The sequence below is a fragment of the Vitis vinifera genome, chromosome 14, assembly GCF_030704535.1.
Source record: "Vitis vinifera cultivar Pinot Noir 40024 chromosome 14, ASM3070453v1".
In the NCBI taxonomy this organism is placed as follows: domain Eukaryota; kingdom Viridiplantae; phylum Streptophyta; class Magnoliopsida; order Vitales; family Vitaceae; genus Vitis; species Vitis vinifera.
The window spans coordinates 6,829,282-6,850,447 of record NC_081818.1 but is presented as its reverse complement, the minus strand read 5'-3'; the positions used below and the strand labels follow the sequence as shown (position 1 = coordinate 6,850,447).

The window sequence follows — 21,166 nt, the reverse complement described above, 5'->3', positions numbered from 1 at the left end:
AATTATTAGAATCATAACTAGGTTATAGAAGAATTAGAATTTGAGTCATAATAAGTTATTAGAATCCTAGTAGAATTTGAATTTCTTAGAGAAGCGTATAATTCTAATTGATGTAAACGAAAGTATTGATTGATGGTTAATGATATTACATTTTTTTGCATGCTTTGTGATTCTCAATGGCGAGACTCCATCGATTTTTTTCTAGGTCAAAATTCTAGAAGGCCTTAGTGCAACTCTAAGGTTTCTATCCTTCTTTTTAGCTTTTTATTTTATTTTATTATGTTGCCACAAGCTTTATCCCTTGTTCCTCTCCTTAAACCCTAAAAGATAAAAAACTTAGCCCACTTATTTGATTGTAGGCAAGTCCTACATCACCTTCCTTTTGAGCTGATTCAAAGTTAGAATCCTGCCCCAAGTAGCTTCCTAAGCAAAAAAGTTAACCCTCAATGGCACCTAAGAATTCCAAATTGTGCCAAATGGAATGCCTTCACCTTCCTATATGATAAAGAGGAATCAAAGGATTTAAATAGAAAGATGTCATTCTTTGCAGTCAACCACACTAAATTATCTTTAGAGGAATAGAAGGACTTAACTAAAAAATGTCATTCTTTGTAATTAAACACACTAAATTATCTTTGGTGTTCATACTAATGGAATGCTCATGCAACCTCCTGAAAATGACTTTTACCTCTAATTCCCAATCATGCAATTGTCTTATAAACCTAGGGCTTTAGCTACCCTCATCCCATACATTAGCTAGCCATGCGTTTTGAGTAGAGGCTATAGAGAGAGCTCTTGGTAAGTATCCATCAAAGGAGTGTCCACACAACACTTATCCTTCTAGAACTTCACCCTGCTTCCAAAACCCACCTTAAAACTTGTTCTGCCCTTGAAGACCTCCCAACCACCCTTGATTGCCTTCCACACACCCACTCCATAAGTCTCCGTCACTTCTCTAGTACATCGATCCTCTTCTTCTTGCATGTACTTCCCCACATTCACTTGTTTCCAAAGAGCATTTCTTTCACACACAAATCTAGAACACCATTTTCTGAGAAGAGTCTTGTTAAGGATGGCTTAGTTTTTTATGCTCGACTCCCTTTCCACTTGTCCATGCATAAGTTGTTCTAATACTTTTAAACCCCTTGTTCTCTAGTTCTATTTTTTTTTAAATTATATTTTCATCTAATTCTATTATTTAGAAGGCTTAGAAATTTTAGAAAAAGAATTAGAGTTTTAATATGATGCAAGATTATTAAATTTCCATCACTATAAAAGTTTCTTGTAAAATAGGATGCTGAGTCCAAGAAGTTTAAAAATGAAAAAAAAAAAAAAATTCAGTGGCAATCACATCAAGATTCCTATGCTAGAACACTTAGGGTTTCTAAGCAATTTCATTGAGGAAAAGTCAAACGCATTTTTTGTAGAAACTTGATAGCTATAAAAAATTCTTCATAAATAAATTTGAAGACTACATAAGCTTATTATAAAGTCATAGACTTCGATTTTCTAATAAGATTAAAGAATGGATTTCCTAGTAGGAATGACTTTCTTTTCTAATCAACTCAAAAGCTAAAATAAATAGAAATTTGACATCAAAACAAGAAATAATCCTAATGAAATAATCTGATAGAAAAAACTAATCCTAATGAAATAAAAGATTCAAATACAATGGGCTCCTAATCTAATGCATACTAACAATAAAAAATTACTAAACTGTCCCTGAAAATATTTGTTCCTTTTTTTTTTTTTTTTCACAAGTCTTCAAAAGTTGCTTCAATATTGTTGTTCATGATCTCTCCCCGACTTGGAAAAACTTGACTATGGCAAGTAAAATAAATGATATTTCTGATACATTGAAGTTCAATGGATGCAATATGATATATAGATGTGTGAGTGTGTGTACACATATATGTATGCATGTATGTATGCATATATTTCAAATCAATCTTCAAAATGATGGTAGAACTCACCATCATGTCTAATATATCATAAATTCAAGATATTAGAAGCTTGTATTTAATTGTAATCTTGTTTATTGCATGACTATCAACAAATATACACCAACTACTATCCTTTTTAGGCATGAGCAAAGCAGGTATAGCACATGGCATAAGACTTCCATGCAGAAACCCCTTTGAAAGCTACTCCTTAACTTTCCTTTTTGGATTTACATGCTTTTATAGATTCATCTAACATGCTGGAGGTTAGGTAATTGAGAACTTGGTATCAAATGAATGAGATGTTGAACACTCTATATCGGTGGCAATTCCTTGGTTAAACCATTTGATGCAACGTCTAAAATATCATATAGCAATTTGGACAAGTAAAGATGTGCTTCTTGAGGTGATACACAAGGTTGGATCCTTTTTTGTTTCTTTGGCTAGGGCCACATACATGGTCTCATTTTTCTTACTTTCTCTTTCAAACTCCTTTGTAAGAATGGATGAAGACTTCTTTTAAGTTCTAGTGATATTCTTTGGATTCTTCTTGATGTTCCTTCATTTTTTCATATTCATAGGCTTCAAAAAACAATGTTCTTTTTATTGAATGTGAAAAAAAATATTTGATTGCTCCTCCATGATGACACACATTTCAATTATACAACCAGCCAGCCAGGTAATATATGTATTAAAGTCATTCGGACAATATCATATCAAATGGAATCATTATAATGACCATTTAAGAAATAGAAACCAAACATTGTTTTATTATTAGACTAGAATATTGTTGAACGATGCTAAGGTTAAGGATGTGGCTTTAAGGGCAACCTTAGCCTTGCAATGGTTTCTTCAAACACAAAATTCATGCTATTGACTCCACTAATAATTAACTAACCAGATTCATATGCAAAACATGCAATGCTTTTAAATATGGAGGTATATTTCCAATCTTCATTTTCTTGCTTTAGTGCTAAAAAATGTGTCTAATGAGTAATAAAATGAAGAATTGCTAAACAAGCTTCCCAAGCCAAGCTTTGCTAAGCACAAAAACTTAAGTGGCACTTAATAAAACTGAAAATAAAGTACCAAAAACTTTAATGTTAAATCATAAGTGCTAAATTTAATTAACCACAGTTAAAAAAATAATGACTAGACATGCGTGTATTGTTACATGAAAGGAGAAAGGTATGGAGTCTCTCAAAGTATTTTTCTTGTGGTATCGTTCTTTAATAAAAAGGGTAAATTATGAAATCAGCCTTGTATTTTCACCCATGTTGCAATTTAAGAGGGTGATTGATAAAATTTAATACTTATTTTTTAATGACTTTATGCTAAATCATTCATAAGATATTGACTTAAAACTTATTACTTGATTTTTACTTTAAGTATTAAGATTAATATATACTTAAAGTAAATATATACTTCAAGTATTAAGATTATTTGGCAAAGTTCACTTATATTTTTTTTATTTTAAATCATCAAATTGACACATTTACCCTTATTAATTTTAACTAATATTTACCTTTATTATTTTTAACTACTATTTACCTTCATTAATCTTAAACAATAAATTTGTTTGTTAATATTTAATCTATTTCATGACTTATATTAAGTTATTAAACATATTAATAAGTTGATTTACCAATGGTAAAAACATCACAACATATAAGCAATGATTTAGAATTGAAAAGACCATTGCAATGTATACTTCACATTATAATTGTCGAACGTACTAATTTTTCTAACAGCTTAAGCTTGTAGGATTTTGACCCACAATGTATTTATGCACTCTTAACACCTCTCCTCACATGCAGCCCCATACTTGCATATGGAGAGACACACAGACCCACAGGCAAACAACCACAACCAGCCTCTTTTGGGCTTACTTAATAAATTGTGAATATAAATATATAGTACTAAGGTTTGTAAATATGATTGCCACCAAACGAGGCTCTAATACTATGTTAAACTACCAATTTTCTTAAAAACTTAAGCTTGTAGGATTTGGGCCCACAATATATATGATTTGACTCTAACAATAAACAAATACATAAAATTCTCAAATCACCACAAAATAAAAACGAGTATCATAAATTTCCATTGATTCACAAAAGTTCCAAGGCGAAAAGTCTCCATAGTGGGTAATCCAATACACACATACATATTGAACTTCTTTTTTTTTTGAAGCAATTTCTTCTCTAAACTGTGCATGATTAATAGACTCTTCTATTTGGATTTTCCATCAAAAATTGATGGAGATTCCCATGTGACAAACATGTGGATATTGAGATAAGTTTGTATATGATATATTTAGATATGTCTAATTTGTCCGCTTTCTTGTCTCATGGATTTCTGCATCCATCTTTGATGGAAAATCCTAACAAAAGGGCCTATTGGATATTGGGCATAGTTTAGGGTTGATGTTACTTCCAAAGGGGAAAAAAAACAGTTTTAGGGTTAAATTGAGACATGAGGGAAAGATGGGTGATTTTTGTAATATACCTTAGAAACAATAACTCATTGAAATGAATTAGTAAGTATAATGAAGGATGAAATATCTGTCCAAAATATATTAAAAAAATGATTTAAAAAAATGAACAAACAAGACCAGAATACTCCAAAGAAAATCAAGATAAACTGCAAAAGTAATGTTCCTTCTATGGAACTAATGCTTTTATTTCTTAAATACACTAGGTAGAACCATAATTTCAACTCATCCAATTTCTTGGAATTAATTGCAGCACCCCTTTCTTCTCCCAGTGGCAACTTAAATCTATTCTGTATGTATCGATTATCAGTTTGGCTATTGCCAAGAGTTACATCCAGATATACAACATGGTACCATTTCATGTTTGACCATGTAAACATAAAAAAATTTCAGGATATGTAGCATATGTTAACTGATAATGCTGTTTTGTGCATCTTAATCTGATTACACGAGTATTGCCTGACTTGCATAACTTTTTGAAGCATTGTCAAAACTTGTTTGGTCCAAAAGTATTTTATTGAAACTCACCGGTTAAATAGTCAAATCGTGATGCTTTTCCCCCCCATTTTGTGGAGCAGATAATTTTCTGAAAATCGAAGGGGTCACCCTTCATCTTTTATTCTGGTCTAGTAGTGTGCAAACTAGGCCACATAAGATGTACCTCTTTGGAGAAGAGGCACATCCATCAAATACTGTCTTACCAGCATGGTTTATGCTGTTAAAACTTCCATAATTCCATATGTTAACATGAACAATAGTCATAGACATTTTTTTTTACGCTGAATTTATGTTAATAATGAATTGATATCATTGGTTAGCAGTAAAGTGGTTCCTAAACTGATGCTTTCATAAAGTTATTGAATTTCCTAAATTAATGGCAATTTCATTGGCAGTCTTAAAATTAATGGTGTTCGGTTGGAGGAAGAGGAGCTCAAGGATGACTTTTTTTTTCCTACTTTAATTCCGTGTTTGAAAGTCCCCAAGTGAGGAGATTTGACATGACAGCTGAGCTGTTTAAATTTATTGAAACGTAAGATAGAGAAAGTTTAGAGAGTCCCTTCTTGGAGGAGGTGGTGCTATAAGCTTTTATAGAGTTAGGGGAGATAAAGCATCAAGGTTGAATGGTTTTTTAATGGCATTTTGGAAGTTTTGTTGGTTGATAGTAGAAAAGGGGAGAGGGTGGGGGGTGGTGATGCAGCTGTTCAAGGAATTTCATCCAAAGGAGTCCTTTGTCTATAGCCTTAATGCTACATTTCTGGTTCTCATTCCTAAAAAGGGAGGTGCGGAAGACATGAAGGATTTAGCACAATCAGTTTTGTGGTAGTCTGTATAAACTTCTAACAAAAGTTTTGTCTAATAAGCTGAAAAAGGTGGCTGGAAAGGTGGTGCTAGATAACCAAAATGCTTTTGTGGGGGGCAGACAGATTCTTGATGCTGCTCTGATCGCAAATGAGACCATTGATTCGAGGAAGAGAAGATTAAAGTGTGGGCTTAGTATGTAAATTGGATATAGAAAGAGCATGTTACCATGTGAACTGGAAGTTTCTCCTTTTGATGTTGGAAAAGATGGGTTTTGGTCTTAAATGGATAGAGTAGATAAACTTTTGCATATCCTCCATGTGAATGTCAATCCTTGTCAATGGTACTCCCACAAACTTTTCTCGACCTTTAGAGGCTTGTGGCAGGAGGAACCTCTCTCACCTTATCTTTTTGTGCTAAGTCATGGAAGCGCTTAATTGTCTAATATTCCAGCCTGAGCAGGGTGGCTTCATTGGTAGCTTCATTAATGGCTTAAGGTTGAGGGTAGAGGGCAAGAGGGAATGCATATATTTTGTTTGGAGACGATGTTCTTCTCTCCTATGAGGTTAACACAAATCAGTTGTGATACTAGAAATGGTTTGTAACTTGCTTTGAGCTTGTGCCAAGTTTAAAAAAAATATTAAAAAAATTGAAATTATTCTAGTGAGGGAGGTAGAGAAATTGGATAGAGTGGCTTCTTTATTTGGATGCAAAGTGGGAAGCTTTCCCTACTTCTTACCTTGGTTTACCTCTTAGGGCACCTCATTAGCATTGTGCTATTTGGGAGGCAATAAAGGAGAGATTTATAAGGAGATTAGTGTATTGGACAAAATATTACCTTTTCAAAGAAGGAAGGTTAGTCGTTTTAAAGAGCACTCTCATGAGTCTCCCAATCTATTTTATGTCTCTCTTTGCAATCCTCAGAAAAGTGAGCATTAGATTAGAGAAAAATCAAACAGACTTTTTATGGGGAGATCTTGGGGAAAGAAAAGAGATGCATCTTATTTGTTGGTCAAATGTGTGCAAGGATAAGAAGTTTGGAGGATTGGGATTAGAAGATTAGAGGTTAACCAAGCCTTACTAAGCAAAAATGGTTGTAGAGGTTTAGTATTGAGCAGGAGAGTTTGTGGAGAAAGGTAATCCTTGGTAAAATTGGGGAGTTGAAGAGTGGGGTGGAGTAGGTGAGGGAGTCTTTTGGTATGAGCTTGTGGAAAGACATTTAGAAAAGGTTGGGAATACTTTAGTCTCAAGCTAGCTGTCTGAATTATAAATGGTAGATGAACAAAATTTTGGTGGGACATATGGGTAGGGGAGAATTGGTTAAAAGATCTTTTCTATATGCTTTTCAGAATAGCTTCTTCCAAGAATGCCATAGTCGCAGACTTATGGGAGGGAGAAATAAGTGGAGGCCATTGAAGGGTGCAATTTTGAAGGCCCTTCCAAGATTAGGAGTTGGGGGAGGTAATAGAGTTTTCGGATCTTATTTACCCTTTGAGAGTGCAAAGAGTAGACGAGGATACTTTACTCTAGAGAGAGGATAAGAGGGGCAACTTTAGTATTAAGTTGTACCACAACTCCTTATGTGATGAGAGTCATGAGACTAATATAGTCTTCCTAGCCAAAGAGATTTGGGGGTCTTGAGCTCCTCTAAGAATGCTTTTTTTCTTTTGCATGGGAAGCCATTTGAGGAAAGATCTTAACTGTGGATATTTAAATGAAGAGGGGTTGGACAATGGTTAACTGCTGCAGTCTTTGTAAAGACAACAAGGAATCAACTGAACATATCTTGTGAAAAGACAAGAGTGCTACAGAAGTTTCTTTTAGCAATTGTTGGCTTGAATATGGTGTTTCAAGCTTTAGTGAGAAATCTCCTCTTCGAGTGGAAATTCACAGCATTGGATAAGAAGAGAAGAACTGTTTGGCATATGACTCCCTTTGTTTGTTTTGATTTATGTAAAGAGCGAACTGAAGGATTTTCAATGAAGAAGTGTTCTCAAATCAAAGGTTGAAGGAGGTCTTCATTAGATCCCTTTTGGAGTGGTCTCATGCTCCTTTGAAAATGGAGAGCTTCTCAATGATGGATCTCTTAGATACCCTTTTCTTTGGATAATTTGGTTTTTTATAGGCTGTTCCTGTTTATGCCTTCTGGTGTTTTGGTTGTGTTGTTTTGTGTATCCTACCTATATACATAACTGGTCCTGAATTGATGCCATTTGTCCTATATATGAACGAAAAGAAAGGAAAAAAATCCTGGTGCAGTTTGCTCTGTACTAGGTACTTGTTAATATTGTTATTGCAGCTCTGTTCTTATAAAATTTTGCATTCCCGCTATGCTTGATATAATTATGGGACAATGATAATTAATTTTCTTGTTTTATCACTCTATGTAGAGCTTCCTTCTCAACTAAAACTTCTTTTCAAGTCTTGGTTTCTCAAATGTCCTTGGTACTTGTTAACATTGTTATTACAATTCTTTTGTTATAAAATTTTTTGCAGATCTCTCTGAGCTTAGTGTGATTATTTGACAATGCTAATTCATGTTCTTGTTTTGTTCTCTTCTGCAAAGAGTTTCCTTTTCAACAGAAACTTGCTTTCCAACTCTTGGTTTTTACTTGCCATGAAAGTGGCCCACTTCTTGTTCTATGTTCCCCGGTGTTTTTCTTTTGATTATTATATGGTTACTGTACTATTATTACGTTAGTTTATGTCACAGGACTTGAAATAGTAGTATTAAGGAAACCTGTAAGCTCTGATATTTATTCTGCAATGATGCCTTGGTAATTAGTGTTTCTGACAAATATGTTTTAGGAGGGGAACTTCAAACCATCAAAAACAGAACAAGATCATGCTTTCCTGCTGCAGCTGCTTTTCTGGTTCAAACAATCTTTCAGGTTTTCTTTCTTTCTTTTTTTCATAACTTTGCTATTTTTTACCATGGGTCTGCCCAAAATTTTGGTAGAATACTGCTGTAGTTACAGTTGCCTGGGTTTCACTACAGAAACAGTGAGTGACAACGTTAGTTCCTTAAAAATAGTCATTCTACCTCCAGTGATATCATAGTATGCTATTTTGTATAAGACAAGGAACAAGAAAGGGAAGCAATATTTACACTGGTGTACCTCACAATGCAGACTGCTTTTAGTAACTTTCCCAAACAAGGATTATGCACACCAGTATTTTGGCATATCCAAGCTTCAGCTCAAGTTTAGGTCTGATGTTGAGTGTAGGTGGAGATGAGATGTCTTTGGCTTATGATAATACTCACCCAATCAGTGCAGAAATGCTGTGTGTCTTTTCAACAAATATTTGATGCATCTATTATATTTGTTGAGCTTCATTTTTCGACACTCAGGAAATTGTTAGTATCAAAAGTAAATAAATTTGTCTATACTATGTATTTATCTCATATACTATAACTGTATAAATATCTCCTTCTAGATAGTTGTCTTTTCAAAAATGTCCATGGTAGTGTATCCTGTCATTTTGTACCTGCTGCATAGAGCTTGAGTCTCAGAATAATTATTTTTCTTAAGATCGACCAAAGCTAAGTAGAATTGCATGGTTATCAAATTAAAATGGAAATAGACATATTATATTTCCTCACAACTGATCCATAGTAGAAAAAAATGTTGTGCCTTGACATGTACACTGCATTTTTTATGTTTAAAAATGTATGCAGCATCAAAAAGAATTATTTTAAAATTCTGGGCATGTCATTATGTGTCCATGCATGTTAGAGGACTGTTGTATCTGACACAGTTTTGACGTGTATGTGGCTCCATGTAAGAATTTTCCAGGCTCATTGCTGAACCCTCATGCCTTGAGTTTCGCCTCTCACATTATAGGTATTCTTGATCCTCGCACCTAATGAGGCTATGGACTCTAGGAAAAAACATCTCAAGAGGGGGATTAGTGTGCAAAGTAGACATTAGAAAAAAAACTATGGTTCTATGAATTGGATTTTTTCCTTGCAATTTAGGGAAAAATGGACACTGCACAAAATTAGTTGAGATGGATGCCCTCTGTACTTCCGCCATGAGATTTTGATATTGGTCATGATACTTATAGGAGTTTTTCTCGAGTTTTGGAGGCCTCTGGTAACCTCTTTTCACCTACCTTTTTGTGTTGGTTGTGGAAGTAGAGTTGTTTTCACATTAAAAGCAATAGAAAGGGGTTATAGAAGTGGTTTTAAAGCGGATGGGAGGTGGGAAGAGGGGATGGAAATCTCTCACCTAGTATTTGCAAATGTTGCAGGACTGTTCTGTGATGCCAATGTGGAGCATCCCAAGATCTATCTATAGAAAGAGTAAAATCATTCTTGTTGGCAAGGTGTTGGAGATGAGAGATTTGTTTGCTTGTTTGGCTATAAGGTTAGTTGTCTTCCTTCTACATGCTTTGGTTTGCCTCTACAAGCGTCTCATAGCTCTAGTAGTGAGGTAAGATTTAAAAGAAGATTAGCCTCTTGAAAGTAGTAATTCGTCGAAGGAAGGGAGAGTAACCCTTATTAAAGCACCCTTTTGAATTTCCAATTTATTTATTGTCTTGATTTGTAATTCCTTGGAAAAGTAAAGATTAGACTAGAAAAGATCTAGAGAGATTGTTTGTGGGGGAATCACTTGGAGGGGAAAGGTACATCCTGTGAATTGGAGGACGGTTTGCAAAGATTAAAAGTATGGCGAGGATAGGAATTAGGAATTTTGATACTTCGAATAAGATGCTACCTAACAAATGATTGTTGAAAAAAGCTTATGAGCATGATAGCTTGTGGTGAAGGATTGTAAGTGTAACATATGGTGAAGTGGATGGAGGATAGTGCACTAAACAAGAGAGAAGCTTTTGGTGTGGGCATGTGGAAATACATTAGGAGGGGGTGGGAAGAGTTCAGACAAAACATTTCCTGGTTGTGAAAAAAAAAAAGTTCAGACATAACATTTCCATTTTTATTTGGAATAATAGAAAGATTGTTTTTTGTTTGGATAACTTGGTGGGGGAATGACCTTTGAAAGAGATTTTCCTATGTTGTTCATTCTAGCCTCTTCGAGAAATGTTAAGAGTGGCAATTTTGTGAGAGATAGAGGTGGATGGAGGTCACTAGTCCTTGCATGTTCAAATGCACTTTTAGGATCAGAAATAGAAGAGTTCAACTAGTTTTTAAAGTTAGCTAATGTGTGAGCTTACAAACAGTAGGGGAGAGGGTAGCTTGTTTGGGAGGGAGGGTAATAAAGAGAGATTTAAGGTAAATCCTTAAACCTCCTTGTGCATTTTTTTTTTGAATAGGCAATAAAAGAGAATATATTAGTAGTGCCTTAGAAAGGGCACCCCAAGATGCACGATGTATACAATATGCGTGAAAAGGTTGTCAAACGAAAGAGAAAACAAAAGCCAAACTCTCTCTCCTTACTTGGAGCTTAACTAATCAATGAAGCCTACCATGGACATTGAGTGATGATCTATGTATGCTCTAACCCATTCCAAAAAGATACTCATAAAAAAATATTTAATTGCATGATCTCACTGTTCAACATCTTAAATGGCCTCCTATTTCTTTCCTTCCATAGAGTTTAAGATATGTACAGGGGAATAATCCTCCAAGCTTTCTTCCATTTCTTCCCCACAAAAGAACCATGCTAGCTTAGAAGATTTGCTTTAACTGTAAAGTGCATCACCCATGTCACACGAAATAGAGAATAAATCAGCTACTATGACATTCTTACTTTGGCACATTGGAGTAAATGATCAATTGATTCTTCATCACATTTACAGATGTAGCATCTATTTGGCATAAGCCATCCCCTTTTTTTAAGTTGATTAATCATCAGAATCTTTCCCTAGACAACTTCTCATGCAAAAAAAACTACTTTCAAGGGATCGAAAGATTTCAAACTATATCTGCAGGAAAAGAATCCCCTCCTACCGTAGGCTAAGGAAGCATAAAGAGATTTGATTGAGAAGTTAACAACTGTTGGTTTCTTTCCAACCCATCCTATCCTCCTCATCGTTTCTAATTGAGATCGTGTGCAAATTTCTTCAAAAGGCTTCCAATCCCTCAAGTTTCTATTCATTGAATTGTCTTGAAAAGTGGGGACTCTATTGGCCCCCATCCCCAGCCTGCTCCCACACCTCTGCTACTCAATTATCCTTGGTGATGGTTATAGAAAATAACACTAGAAAAGCCTCTTCCTATGTCATATCACAACACCATCTATTTTCCCAAAATTTTACCTTTTTGCTATTCCCGACAATAAAGCAAGACCTACTTTTAACATCATTTCACCTGTTTCTAATTGCCTTGCATGCGCCTACCTCATAACCATCCCACACATCCCTTGAACACCATCCTCCTTCCTCTTCTCCAAACTTTCCTACGAGGACTTGTTTCCACAAGGATTGTCCTTACACATGTTTGAGGGATGGGGAGGAGTTTGTTGTTCAGAAAGTTTAGGGTACTAATACAAGAATAAGAATCTGTTTTTTTTATCTCTGGGCATGGGAGCCAGCTTGGGGAAAATCTCACCATAAGTTTTCTTATGTGGGGGTGGGGTAGACTCTAGTGAACAGATGCAAACTTTGTAAAGCTAGTAATGAATAAGCAAAGGGTTTATAGCCTTGTCCCAAGTGCCCGATTTATCTCCTTGTTTTCCTACTAAGTTTGTATGGAATTCTCAAGTGCCTTTCAAAGTCAAGTCCTTTGTCTGGTTAGTGGCACACAAGAAGGTAAATACTAATGACTTGCTACAATTGAGAAGACCCTACAAAGCTCTTAGTCCTGACATTTGTAAGTTGTGTATGATGCAAGGAGAATCAGCAGATCATCTTTTCCTACATTGTTCCTTGTCCATGGGGTTGTGGCACAAATTATTTCAGTTAGCCAAGATGGATTGGGTTCCTTTGAGAAGCATTTCAGACATGATGTCTATCAATTATAAAGGTTTTGGGACTTCCAAAAGAGGGATAGTTTTGTGGCAAAATGCGTGCATTGCTTTAATTTGGGTTGTGTGGCAGGAAAGAAATGTTAGGATATTTGAGGACAAAGCTAGGAATTCAGAGAATCTATGGGATTCCATTCACTTCCTAGCTTCTCTTTGGGCTTATTGTTGCGTGGTTTTTAAGGGCATTCCCCTTAACGTGTTACAAATAGATTGGCTAGCAGTGTGTAGTTCCAATGGGATGGTCTAGCCAAGAGAGCTTGTTCGTAGTTTTCATAGTGTAGTTCCTTGTTCTTTTATTGTGTTGTTTAGTTTTATCTTTGGTGGGAGGATTCCTCATCCTTCTTTTGTACTTCTTATTCTTTCAATATATATATTTGTTGTTTCCTATCAAAAATAAAAAATAAAAAAATAAGCAAAGGGTTTGGTCAGCAATGAGAGGAGCTTAATCCGGGTTTGAGGAGATGATATCTATGTATTTTCTTATATGGTCTAATCCATTTTTATAAATCTCCTTGTATAGTGGAGTTCAGTTATGTTTTGATCAGTTTTTGTAATTGTGGGGAAGATTTCTCATCCTTCCCGTGTACTTTTTATCCATAATTAATCATCTTTTGTTTTTTATTAAAAAAAAAAGACGCAAATCACATTCTAATTTACTGTAGCATAAATGGTGTGAAGATTGGCTCTTCTTTACTTGTTTTGGTACATCTGGAGAGAGAGCGTGAGGATCAGGTTTTTCATGGAGAAGAGCATTGAGATCAAAAGCTAAAGGAGATTTTCATTAAACCCTTCTGTAAATGATCCATAGAAATGATCTAGAATTTCAATAAACCCCTGTGTGCATAGGGTGCATTTATTTTTGTATGCGCCTTTAATCAAAGTTTTATATATATGCGTGTGTGTATTTTTCTTCTCAACCCTATTGTGAATGATCGGCCAGATTATTAGCATCCACCTTTTAAAAATCTTTGATCAGGATCATACAAAATATCAAACTTTGTTTTAAAATAATTGCTTTTCTTGTATTTGTGGTTGTAGCATTTTGTGGCAGTTTAGGGTCTGGACTTCCATTCTGCTTTAAATCTTTATCACCCAATACATAGCATTAGCAGAATCTCAAGGAAGTGAGAAAGATCCTAGATTGATCCTCTTAACTTGGATGCTGGCCTAGACTAATTCTAAACCTGGTTCCTCTTCCAAACATTTTTGGATGCACTTCAAATAGGATGTCTTGTCTTTAACTGAGTTTTAAATTAGTAATCTGTTGTTCCTCAATGCAGGCCTTCTTTTTTAAAGTTTCCATGTTTTTCCTTGTTGTTCTATGAACCGTACACCAACAGTAGAAAGAGAGACTCTTGAAGATTTTTGTTTTTCAAAATGAAAGTAGACCTGGCAAACTTGATCCACACTGCATCTCCTGTGTTGTTAATCTTATAATTTCCCTTTTTCTTCTAATCATTTTTCTTTTTTCTTTTTTTATTTTTTACAATTCTCTCTATTTCTCTCTCTCACTCACTCAAAAAACTATACTTGTACTATATTAGATAAAGGTAAATATATATCAAATAAAGGAGGGTGAGAAATCCTTCTAAAAAGAAAAATGTACATGGCTATAAAAAGATGGACAAAACTCCTTGCACGCCTTTGGCCTCCTAACCCTATGAAAATGAAGTATCAAAATTCAAAAGGCTTAAGAGATACCCAACAAAATGAACTAGTAGAGATGTTTCTCTTTTAGCCAATCTATCAGCTTTTCAGTTAGTCGATATAAGCTCCCACGAGGAAGAGCAAAATAGTTCTGTAAAGTAATCCATTATCCTCCTCATCTACTGAATATATCTCCAAGACTCTCTATGCTAACCAGTAATGCAAGTATTGCCTTAATGGCTAACCCAAACTTTGCCCTCTTTTTAAACTTTGAATAATCTTACATATATGATCTCACGTGAGTTCCTTGATATGCATTTCACTAGGATTGACGAAGGTACACCCATCAAAATTAATCTTCATAGCTAGCCTAAATTCTAGATGTTGTGCGTATAGCTAATGAGGCAAGTAACTCTAAGTTGAAAGGCAATGATTATGGTGTGTTGTGTAAGCTTGACATTGAGAAGATTTATGATAATGTTAATTGGGACTTTTTGATTTCGGTATTAGATAAGATGGGGTTTGGGCAATGGCAGATCATTTGGATTAAGTGGTGCATATCAACAACTAGATTCTCGGTCCTTGTTAATGGCACCTTGTCTAACTTTCTTCAAAGCTCTAAGGGCTTGAGGTAGGGTGACCCACTCTTGCCCATTTGTTTGTGCTCCCGACGGAGGCACTTGGTTACCTTCCTAAGAGGTCTAGGGGGGTGGTTATTTGTTGAGCTTTAAGGTAAAGGGTAGAGGCGGAGATGGAGTGAAAGTTTCCCATCTATTGTTTGTTGATGATACTTTGGTTTTTGTGAGGCCTCTCAAGTTCAAATATCCTATTTAAGTTGGTTTATTATGTAGTTTGAGGCTATTTCAGGCTTCAGAATAAACGAAATCAAGAGTGAGCTGATTCCAATTAAGAGGGTAGAAAATATGGAAGATTTGGCTTCTGAATTAGGCGCTAAGGTGGGAAATTTTTCATTCACTTACTTGGGTCTTCCTTTGGGTGCTCCTTATAAATCAATGGCAGCTTGAAATAGGGTGGAAGAGATGTTTCATAAAAGATTGGCAATGTGGAAAAAGCAATATATTTCCAAGAGGGGGGGACTCAGTATGATCCAGAGGATTTTATTTAGCTCACCCATCTACTTTATGTCTTTGCTTTAGATGTTTTGGAATTGAGATTGGAGCATATTCAAAGGGATTTCTTTGGGGCATTGGGGCTTTAGAAAGAAAGTCGCATTTAGTAAAGCGAGCTATTGTTTGTTTAGACTAGAGAAAGGGGAGCTTGAGAATTAGATGTCTTTCTTCACTCAATAAGGCCTTTGCAAGTAGAGATGGCGGTTTGTGTCAGAAATGGGGGCTTCTTGGAAACAAATCATAATTGGAAAATATGGAGAAGATGAATGGGGGTGGCATTATCAGGAAGTGAGAAACAAGTATGGGTTAGGTTATGGAAGCTATCAAGAAGGATTGGGAGATTGTCAACAATAGTCTCCTTTTCAATGGACAATGGGAGAAGGGTAAAGTTTTGAAAGGATAGGGGATTCGGTGATGAGCTTTTGTGTTATCCTCCCTCTCCTTATTTGTCATAGCTGCATTGAAAGAGGCATGGATGGCGGAATTGTGGAATCGGTCTCATAAATGGGGGTTTTTGGAATCCTTGCTTCTCTAAGCATTTGAACAATTAGAAGATCGAGAATGTGGAGTGATTCTTTTCGAGGCTTCAACAAAAGGTGATCAATAGGGAAGGAGAAGATAAGCTGATTTGGTTGGAAATAAAGAGCAAAACTTTTTCCATTTAATCTCTTTGCTTTATCCTAGAGCCAGGAAGATCGATGTCTTTCCTTGTGGGTGTCGTTTGAAATTCCTTGGTTCCACCTAAGGTGAGTTTCTTTGATTGGGAGGCCACTTGAGGAAATTTTTTTTACCTTGGATCAACTTCATAGGAGAGGTTGGAAATTGACTAATAGATGTTTCATTTTCTATATCTTGGAGGAATCAATTGATCACACCCTTTTGTATTGTGGCAAGATGAGGGTCTTGTAGTAGCTATTGTTTTCTTTTTTTGTAGTGTCTTGGGTGTTATCTTCCTCGGTTAGAGAGTTCCTCTTAGGTTGGTGTGACTACTTTGTTGGGAAGAAATGGAAAAAGGTGTGGGGAGTAACTCCTTTATGCATTTTTTTGGACAGCGTGTAAGAAGAGGAATACAAGATCATTTGGAAAAAAGGAGCTTTCTAACAGAAAACTGAAAAGTGTTTTTCTTTGTAAGTTGTTGTCTTGGAGAAGGTTGTATATAAATAAAGGTTCAATGTCCTTAATTGACTTCATTAATTGGTTGGGTTTTTGTTGAGGGAGGGAGTAGTTTTTTTTTTGTCCTTGCTTTTTGCTTACGCATTTTAGCTGCCATAGTATACATCCTATATACTTTGATGCGCTTGTTTTAGGGTTCTTTTTATATAATACTCTCTTTATTTACCAATAAAAAAAGGTAAGGGGGCACTCAACTCATCTGTCCACTGCTCTCTTGATTAATAATCACACTAAGCTCTAATCCTACAAATTGTTGCTAAAAAAGGAGACTCTGGAGAATTCCTTGGTTAGTGCCATCCATAAGATATGAAGTAGCAAATATTTTCCCATAATTTAGGCACTTATCTCTACTATTGTCAAAGATCCTAGCTTTCCTTTCCAGCTAAATAATCCACAATGTTGCTAAGAAAGAGCCTCTCGGCCATGGGTCTACGGCTCCTACCAAGACTTGAAAAGAAATAACCATCAAATCAGGGATATTTGAGAGCTCCCATGCTACCTTGCTTTTGAGACAGATCTTTGCCATAATTCAAGAGCAAGGGGACAACAAAGAAAGAGGTGATTTGAAAACTCCCCATTCCCTAGGTTTATTATAACTTAGAAGATGGTTTTCAACTTCTTTTAGGTATAACTTAGAAGTTCCAAACCTTGTGAGTACTAATTGATGTTGAATGCCATGTGGCTATGAGAACTTGTGTTTTCGTTCTTTTTTTAACAAAAACAACTTCATTTATCTTAAAAGATAAATATAAGAAGGATGAGCAATCCTTCAAGGATGTACAAAAAAGGTTTTAAAATGACCGAGTTTCAAGCCCCCATAAGAACTAACCTAACTTTACAAATAAAAACCAAGGTACAAAGAACAGAAACATAGCACACTCAAGGAGGAAGAAAGTCTCCTACAAAGGAGGCCAAATGCTTAGCTCTTTGTTTAACTGACTGATCTGCGAGTTGGTTGGTTGAACAGGGAACCCAAGTGAGGGTGCAATGTAGCTCATTGACAACATCTATGATTTTCTTCATCCAATTGTCAAACTTCCATGAACCTCTTTGAGTCTTTCTTTATTAATCACCTAAGATATGACAATAGTTGAAACAGTTAGGGTAGGAAAGCCTAAAGCTTTAGCTTGTAGCAAGCCCTCTAACAATGGCAATATCTCTGCCTCAATTACCAACCCCACCCTTGCCTGTTTAGAGAAGACTCTCAACACTGCACTAGAGAGATCTCTAATCATTCCTCTTATACCTAGTTGACTAGGATTACCAAGGATCATGCATCAAACTTTAACTATACCAATCCTGCGGGAAAGGAAGACCAACCAATCAACACTATCTTCATAAACCTATTTGAGAAACAAACACTCTTCTAGTCCAACATTAAAAGAAGCGAAGGAATATTTGTAAAAGGCTTAGTGACTAAGGCTTAAAGGGAATAGTAAAGTAAATCAAGTCCTAAATGGCATCCATAAATCTTCATCTATCCTCGAAAATCCTTGTGTTCCTCTCTAACCAGATAAACCATATCAAGGATAAAATAATCCCTTCCAAAGAATCTTCCCTTTTGGAAGACTTCTAAAGCCCTTAAAAGAGATTCCCATCATTTCTACTATGCCTCTTGAGGGGAACCATTCAAGATTGGTTAAACAAAACAATCTTTACTGAAGAATTGTTGCAGTGGTACATCAAGAAAGAGATGATCGACCAATTCACTCCTCTTCGTACACATAATACAATGATTTAGATTGAGAGCTTTGTAAGGCCTCCTCAATTGAAGCATGTCATTAGCATTAACCCTCTTATTAGCCACAAGTCAAGTGAAGACCTTAACCTTTGGTGAAGCTTTTGAGTTTTGGATTAACATAGCAAGAGCAAAAGAAGTCAAGATAGGAGAAGGGGGAGCAATTGAGAGAGCTTTGTAAAAAAGATGACAGTGAAAAGTCTTGAGGATGTCAATGAACAAACCCTTTCATTTGTGAAGGAAAAAGATATGTACACATGACCTAGAGAAGAGAGGAGGTTAGTTAGTTCCTTACTCTCCGAATCAAAAAGCTTTCGACGAAAATTGAAATTCCAAGGTGGATTGATAAAGGATTGATCTATGGTAGAGAAGATAAGCATATTTCTTGTCCTTATGACTAGGAACAGATTTGGAAATTGAAGTGTGAGAGGATTCTCGCCCAGCCAAGTATCCTTTTATAGGTGAGTTTTTTTTTTTCATCTCTCACCAAGTATTGAGCAAATTTTGATCATTGGAAACATAAGAAATGGCTTTCCAATGGCAACTATGTGACCACATAACAATAGTATTGGTGTCCCAATCATTGGCATGCAAACCACAAATTCTTAGGATGACCCTATGCCAAAAAGCATTGCTCTCTCTAGGAAGTCTCCATAACCACTTTCCAAGAAGAGCTTTTATTCCTCCAAGAGATTCTCCTGTGAGAAAACCTTATTTCACATGATAGTAGATTGTGTGCAATTGTATATATTGTTAACCTAGATTAGGCTATTTCAATGGTGAAGTAATCCCTAATTTTTAGGGATTCAAATTAGGATAGAATCAGTCCCTGAATTATAGGGATTTAATATTCTAGATAGGGTAGAATCTGCTCTTATTTTCTAGCCTAAAATCGTGCACCTATAAACTACTAAATGTATTATATATTGCCTAGGGTTGTAACACTTCATAAGGAGAAAAAATACTATGATTTCTTCACATCTTCCTAAACCCAATCCTCTATTCCTCTTGGGTTTACACATGAGATCGCACTCAACAAGGCGATGTCTTTTACTTTCCCTAAACCTTGACTGAAGGAAGTCTCTTTGTAATTTCTCAATCCTATAGGCCATTTTAGTTGGGATCTAAAAGATCGAAAGGGAATAAGTGGGATAAGAGATAAATAGGGTTGCAAAAGGGTTATTCTACCTCCCAAAGATAAAAACACTTTCTTTCAACCATCCAAATGACAAGAGATCCTATCTAACACTAGATCTCAGGAAGAAGCGGCTCCAAAATTTCCACCTACAAGGAGACCTAAAAAGGTAGGGGCTAAGCAAAGACACTACAATCCAACAATGAAGCTAATTATTGAACAGAGTTCTCACTTCCATTAATACCTGCTAAGGAGTTTTTTCCTAGATTGATCTTTAAGCATGACATGCAACCAAAAACCATTAAGCTGAACTTACTGTTCTGCCACTCCTCATGGCTAGCACTTGAAAAAAAAAATTGTATCATCTGCAAATTGAAAGAGGGAAACCCTTATCTATCCTTCCCTACCAAAAAGCCTTCTAAAGAGCCTCTATCTTCAGCTCTTACAACCATCATACTCAAAACATCCACAACAATAATGAAGCGAAAGGGGGAGAGAGGGTTGCCTTGTCTTAAGCCTTTAGACGCTTTAATCCAATCTTTAGCAGCCCTATTCACTAGAATTGTGTTTTCATCATTGAGTGTTTCTTTACTTTTTTTATAATTTAATATTCATGTGTAAATTGAAGATACTAGGTGTACCCAATCCTCTATTTTAATGTTTTTTCTTTTACATCTCACTCAGTCGCCTTGTTCTTATCATGTCTACATGCATACTTGTACAAATGGTGACATTCTTGAAAAACCTTTCCAAAGGTGACAGAAATGTTTATTTATTTTAAGTTATTGGTTTTTGTTCCTCTAGAACACCCCCCATTTATGAAGTTTTTAGTGGTCATTTTTGCAGATATGCTTGTGAGCATTCTACATAAATTAGCTTCCCAAGAAGGGGTTGTGTTAGGGATGTTTTTAGTTTTAGGTGATTTCTATTGGAATGATTTAGTAAAATATTGACAAATGACCCCTTGAAATGGTTAAGTTGAAATTTAAGTTTCCTTTAAACTTTGGTCAGTTCAGAAATGGAATCAATTCTTGGAAGTTTGAACCCAAAAATATTTTGATCCATATGACAGTGATGTTGGGTAAAGCTTCAGTCATTATAGAAATAACATGAAAACTTAGAGAGGTTCAGGGAGTAGAAAACTAAGTTTTGGTTGTCTAGACTTGAATGCCCACTAGGAAATTGATTAAGAATTTGAATGATACGCTTATAATTGTCTTCAAGAACAATATAGAACATACTATGTATTATCACATTTTATTCCAAATAACTTTTCCTTGGGTTGAACTTGTATCTATTGTTGCACAGAGTTTCAATGCATTTTGTTGTAAAAGAATTTGTGCTCCATTTTACCATTAATTGCTGATAGACTGAATATCATGGGTATGTCTATTCATCTTGTGATATTGTAGGTGGGTCGATGCACCTCCTTGTGATAGTTGCGGCAACCAAACCATAAGTTATGGCATGGGTAGCCCACTTCCTTCAGAAGCTCTTTTTGGAGGTTCTCGAGTTGAACTTTATCGGTATGGCAGTGAGAATGTTTCCATTCTTAAGTTGTCCTCTTGTGTCAATGTTTTCTCTTTTAATTTCAGCTATCTTATGGTTTCTCTGGGATTCCTTGTTTACTTTTGATTTCTATGGTCCTATCCCCTCCCTTCTCTAAGCATACACCAAAAATTTT

At 35.6% G+C, this 21,166-nt stretch overlaps 1 protein-coding gene across 1 annotated transcript in view; it reads left to right on the top strand.

Annotated features, from left to right (window-relative positions):
• The window catches only part of LOC100253765 (peptide-N(4)-(N-acetyl-beta-glucosaminyl)asparagine amidase), a 54,474-nt gene that overhangs the window by 16,574 nt on the left and 16,734 nt on the right, over window positions 1–21,166 (top strand). The window contains exons 6-7 of the mRNA XM_002278386.5: window positions 8,539–8,621; window positions 20,895–21,008. Of these exons, the coding sequence (XP_002278422.1) occupies window positions 8,539–8,621; window positions 20,895–21,008 (197 nt within the window). The remainder of the gene's footprint in view (window positions 1–8,538; window positions 8,622–20,894; window positions 21,009–21,166) is intronic.